A 6,420-nucleotide genomic window follows, 5' to 3' on the forward strand; every position below is an offset into this window, starting at 1 on the left:
GAGCTCAGAATGTGTTATAATCTCGACGTCCACGAGGTTCAGATGGACACTTATAGACCCATCATACTCCACATGGTTCATGATGCCTCCACTCTTGAACTGTGAAGTCGCTTCCATGTCTCCAATTTCGTGTGTGTGTTTCGCTTGGTGGATTGAGAAAAAAATGAAAAGGGAATAATGTATTAGTATAAACTAGGAGTGTATATAGCAACTACCTTAAATGAAAGTGGTCATTATAAAATCGGTCGCTAAATCAGTGTTTATTATATTGGTTTTTAGATCAGTATCTATATCAGTCTCCAAAATTAGTTACTTACAGAATCTGTTAATTTGGTCTCTAATTGATCTAGTGACTGGGATTTTTTATTTCACCTACTGAATTTTTGGTCTCTATAGAGGATTTTTCTTGTAGTGTGCGTTTGATCTGCAAGTTAAATGAACTCTTTGTAGATCCATACTCATAATTTTGAAACTTTGTTAACTTTAATCAATTTCAATGTGAATTTGAATTTTAAATTTTGTTATCGTGTATTAAATTAAGATATAAAATTATTACACTTTAATTTAAAAATTCGATTTTATAATTTCTTCTTTCATTTTGATAGTATAGGATGCTAACATCGACCAACTTAAGTAAATTATTTGAGTTATTAAAATGCGTAACTGATATTAATAATTTTTTTAATTTTATTTTATGTAAATGCAATGATAGATCTAAGACCTTAAGTTAGATAGACAATTTATTTTAAAGAAATAAAAATGAATCATTATTATTATTATGAAAGTGGTAAAATTTTGGGAAAGGGGTTCAAATATATAAAATTAGGACGATTTAGAGGGATAAATTTATGATTCTACATGTTTATGTTTTTTTAAAAATGAGAGGATACACTTGCACTAAATGCACCCTGTAATTATAAAGTTTAATACTACTTAGATTTTTTATTTTTGAAAATTGGAAGGTCTTTGTTCCGAGGAAGGAAAAGGTTAAAAAGTAAAAAAAAATAAACAATCTTCAAATTCTTCGAATTAGTAACCAGTCATGCAAAACATTTTAATTTTTTAAAATGTACAATTTGTTTTTTTTTTTTCTTTTACCTTATATTCCCACACACAATTACGCGAATCCTGCTGCATTAGTAAACAGCTATAACGCGCTCCACTTTCATGAATGCCTAAAGTATAATTAAAATTAGTGGTAATATATAGCCCACACTACAACTCTACTCCACTAGTTTTTGCTGGCACAGATTCTACCCCACAATAAGAAAACTCTCCCATGTGATCTGGATGGTTCGTTCCTCCTTTTCCAATCACTCCCTTCCCTATCTTGGAACAACCCAAAGCATAGCCTCATGGCGGTGCCATTCTTTTTTAATGCGTGATGTAATTGGCAGCAAGCACCCCACATTTAACCTTTTTATGTTTTCTTTTACATTATATAGAAAACTATACAAATAAATGTACTCTCTTGAGTTCTTAGCTTATCTATATAGTTCGAATATATCTTAACCTCAATCGTCCTTGGGTTTGACATCGAAAGATTGTGTTACCATCTAGAATTTGGGTAAAAGAAAGACATCTATTCGAAAAGGCTCTCAAAATTTGGACATCAAACTAGAGCCTCCGGAAAAACATCTAGAATTGTAAGAATATGAGAATTGAGAATCCATATATCTCTTCACGTATAAAGCTTACATTAATCTCTTGTTAGTTCTAACAATCACTAGGGTCGGTCTATTAATAAGGTTTGTGTTCTAAAATAAATTTCTTATCCAGGACACGAGAATCAATAATCCCTGTCTTCTAGGTCTAGAGTAAGTTATATAATAATATTGTATAGTAAGTTATATAATAATATTGTATTTGGATCATATAGTTTGACTTTAGGTAGGTGAATTCAATAAGAATTGATTGATATTAAGCCGCTTAACTTCAAACTCTATGACACGAAGAAATTAAACATATATAGACCTCATCTCAAAGAGGATCCGAGAATATCGAAGGATTGAAGGTAAAATAGTATATGCATAAGGTGATATATTCAAATAAGAAAAAAATATGTTTTAGAATTTGAAATAGGATACTTATTCAAAGGAGGAAGAAGGAACAATCCATGATGATAAATTTCCAAGTTGCAAGACAATGTAGAGGGTTTTAAAAGGTCGGCACCCAAAAGATGTTGAAAAGGAAAAGTCATTGGGTTGAGTATCCCTGACGTTGCCCGGCTGCTGTAGACGAACTCTTGTAATTTGGACCGCGTTCATTCACTCCACATACACACACATAAGAGAGAGAAAGAACTTAACCTTTCTTTCTCTCTTTTGTACTTTATTGTGGATTTTGACTACCATCTTTGAATTTGGAACCAGTCTCCTTCCAGACACACTTCACTCGGTGTTCGTTGGTTCTCAGTCCCTTCTCCACTCTCCCCTCACAAAATAAAAATAACACTACTCAGTCCCACAGTGACACTTCTTTGACCGACCTAATCTTAATGTCAGTCTTGGCCACCGAGAAATTCATTCCCCCCACAATATGTACCCAAAAACGTGCTCCACTCTACTCCACCTGTATTCTATCTGTTTATTTAAAAAGTAAATATTTTATTTTTATGTTAGCTTGCACACCGCGCTTACTTGCTCACCACTTGTCACGCAACTTCCCTCATTTCCTCACGTCTTTATAAACCCTCCTCTCCCCACTCTCACTCCAAACTCAATCAACTCGATCAACTCAACACAAACCAAAACTCAAGCTAAAATTCTCACTCTCTCTCTCATCTCGAGATCATAGTATCATATTCAATATCATTTCATACCAAACACATGGCTTTGGAAGCTCTCAACTCACCAACAACAACCGCTCCATCTTTTCCCTTTGACGACCCAACTATTCCATGGGCGAAACGAAAACGTTCAAAGCGTTCTCGCGACCATCCTTCTGAAGAAGAGTACCTCGCCCTCTGCCTCATCATGCTCGCTCGCGGCGGCACCACCACCGTCAACAACCGCCACGTCAGCCCTCCACCGCCACAGCCACAGCCACAGCCGACACCAGATCCTTCCACCAAGCTCAGTTACAAATGCTCCGTTTGCGACAAGAGCTTCCCCTCTTACCAAGCGCTCGGTGGACACAAGGCCAGTCACCGGAAACTCGCCGCCGCCGCCGAAGACCAACCCCCCAGCACCACCACTTCCTCCGCCGCCGCCACCAGCTCCGCCTCCGGAGGTAAGGCCCATGAGTGCTCCATTTGCCACAAATCCTTCCCCACCGGACAGGCCCTTGGCGGACACAAACGTTGTCACTACGAAGGTAACGGTAACGGAAATAACAACAACAGTAACAGCGTTGTCACCGTCGCCTCGGAAGGCGTGGGGTCCACCCACACTGTCAGTCACGGCCACCACCGCGACTTCGATCTCAACATCCCGGCCTTTCCGGATTTTTCGACCAAGGTCGGAGAAGACGAGGTTGAGAGCCCTCACCCTGTCATGAAGAAGCCTCGCCTCTTCGTCATTCCCAAGATCGAAATCCCCCAATTTCAATGAACTCATTGAATTTTTAGTTTATTTTTCGACTATATATTTTGGAGAATTTTGAGAGTTACTATAATTTGATTTTGTACATAGTACTTGGAAGTTTTGTTGGACCGTACCGGACCCAGTTCTCTGGTTGAGGTTGTACTTTCACAACAGTGGCAGATTTGCAATTCAATTCAATTTATTTGTTTATTTTAATTAGTAATTTTATTTGTGAAAATTGAAATTATTTGATCTGGTTTGGTTTTGCGTTATGAGTGATGATGCTCGTGAAATTTTTGACATGATGAAACGGCAGAGTCGCGTGGAGAGTGCGGCAACTCGTGGTGGCAGTGCCTGTTTTTCTGTTTTAGTATTTCGGTTGAAACAAACCACTTGCGCATCTTTCTGACTCTGTGTCACTGAAAAGTGAAACTCAGCATCATCTTCATCCCCCTTTTTTTAAGAGTTCACGTTTACGGTGCTTTATTCTATCTGCACTAATTTCATGGCGGTTCTTTTCAGCTTTTCCTTTCACCACCTATCAATATCTACGTTTCACTTGAACACTTTAGTTCAACTTGAGTCTTTAGGTACAAGGTTTTAAACTTACTTTCACCTTACTTTTAGGTACAAGGTTCTAACTTAAATTCAAGGAGATACTTACAAGTATTTCTTTTCGCAGCCTAATTCTTAACGGAAGCATTAAAGCGCTTATTCTACTAACGTGAGAATTGAGAACAGAGTAAAAGTTCACGTTTTTACTGTTGGAACACTGCGCACTAACAACTTATTACTTATGGATGGTATGATATAGTCCTTTTTTTCTGTTGCCCATAGCAATGAATACCACTTCACTTTTGTATTTTTTTTATTAACAAATTAATTTGATAATTTAATTAAAAATCTTAATTGGAGAGATTCAAATCCTTATAATTAAAAATCTTTTTTTTTTCAGAATCAATCTTTATATCTCCTGTTTTACTTTGTATTTAAATGTGTTTTAGTGTTCAACAACAATAAAATATATTTAATTTTTATATTTATACTCTAAATTTTTAATTAATACTAATGTTAGGTGTTGATATCGACTTTCAATATCTAATTTGAAGTTCTGCTAGTGATCATGAACCACTTGCAGAATTAAACTTCGTTAGTGACTTATAGCCTGTTTGGTTTTATAACTAATTGATGTGAAAATCACGTCAATTTCACGTTTAAGGCCAAACGAGTATTTATAGCTTTGAATTTTCACATGGAAATATGCACGGAAACGCGGAATCAAACACGGGCATGGTGCCTATATATATTTCCTGTAACTGAAATTGTATTGCGCTTCACGCATGTAAGTATATGTCTCATCCCTTTTTTTTTTTACTCCTAAACAAGAATCTGTTTCATTAAAAAACAAAAGGTGTTTTTTTTTTACCTGCAGATAAATAAAAGTTAAATTTGATATTCTATGAAATTGCTGTCAATGATTAAAAATAGGATAAACTACATTGACCTCTTCCAGGTCTAATCCATTGACATTAGGCATTTTTCTTATTTAAAAAATTATTATTCCTCCTTCCCTCCTTAAAAAAAAAAAAAGACTTTTGAGATTTAATTGTGATTACATTTATCTCTTCTAAAAAATAGTTAAAATTACTCCGTTAAAGAAAGTGAGTATATATATTGAGTATAATCAGAATAAGTTTCAGAAAAAGAATCACTGTAATTTTCCATTAAAAATATAGTAAAATTGAGATTTGGAAAGGAAGGAGGTAGACGACACTGAGTGGAGTACTAGCCAGTGCAGAGGGGATGAGGATGTTTCGTGTATAAACTATGAAGTATGGTTCAGATAAGAACGAGGTTTAGCATTTTACACATTGCAATCAAACGGTGTTGATGTGAACAACACGTGCCATTACTTATCTTCGAATTACTTAAACTTTTTATTTTTACATATTTTATTGTATGCACTATGCAATACTAATAAACATGAATGTTGACCCTGTTAATTTTCTCGCATTTCCAATGCCTCCGAGTATTGTTCTTGTGCCGCGTCATTCATTGAATGCAAAAAATGGTCTTAAGAATACTAGACGCCAACGTGTCTTTAACAATAGTATATGGTTTGATTCGTTTCACATGTGTGCGTATTAGGTAAGGAATGGAACTGAAATTTCGTTTTACATGTGGGTGAATAATGATGTAGAAGAAAAAAATATGAATTCCTTTGCATGCCGTGTTACTTTGTACGTTTCAATTACTTACTCCAGATTAACTGCTACGGTATTCAATCTTTATCTCTCCATTGTGAAATTTACTTAGTTGCAGTCACATGCATTAAAATAAGAAGTACCAAGAGAAACCGTCTCTTATTATTGTTAGCAAATTGATCGGGTACCCAATTTTAGGCCAAACTCACTTTGCGTGTTATAGGGCAAAGTAAAACGAGGACGACCCTTTAGTGTTCATACTAGGATGTTTTTTCACATGATACAATCAGTGATGGTGATCACTAAATTGTGCTGAACGCGTGGACCTTCATGCACCTTCTCAGATGCACACATTTTCTAATTTTAGTTTACACGTTAATAACTTTCCACTTCTTCATGTAAGATTAGGAATAAATCACATGATAGCATAACCTCCTTTTTATTTTATTAACAATTCAGGATTCGGTTATTTGAGGAATAATCACTTATAGATCCAGAGAAGATATTTAAGAAAAAGTTAAAAGTGAACAAAATGTGCATATAATTGTTGCAGATAAGGACACTCGACTTAAACTAGGCTGTGAATACTATTTAAGAGGCTAACCCAAAAGTCTTGTATTGTTAAGAAAGTTTCTTATAGAGCTCGAGCACAACATGACCATAAAAAATAATGATTGTAGCTAATCTCTGAA

General features: G+C 35.5%; 1 protein-coding gene across 1 annotated transcript; it reads left to right on the plus strand.

Annotated features, from left to right (window-relative positions):
- Positions 1-2,629: 2,629 nt before the first annotated feature.
- LOC114394248 (zinc finger protein ZAT10-like) lies at positions 2,630-3,747 on the plus strand. Its single transcript, XM_028355924.1, has one exon. The coding sequence runs from the start codon at positions 2,829-2,831 to the stop codon at positions 3,549-3,551; it is 723 nt and encodes a 240-aa protein (XP_028211725.1). The 5' UTR covers positions 2,630-2,828; the 3' UTR covers positions 3,552-3,747.
- Positions 3,748-6,420: the final 2,673 nt, after the last annotated feature.

This window comes from Glycine soja, chromosome 17, assembly GCF_004193775.1.
Source record: "Glycine soja cultivar W05 chromosome 17, ASM419377v2, whole genome shotgun sequence".
In the NCBI taxonomy this organism is placed as follows: Eukaryota; Viridiplantae; Streptophyta; class Magnoliopsida; order Fabales; family Fabaceae; genus Glycine; species Glycine soja.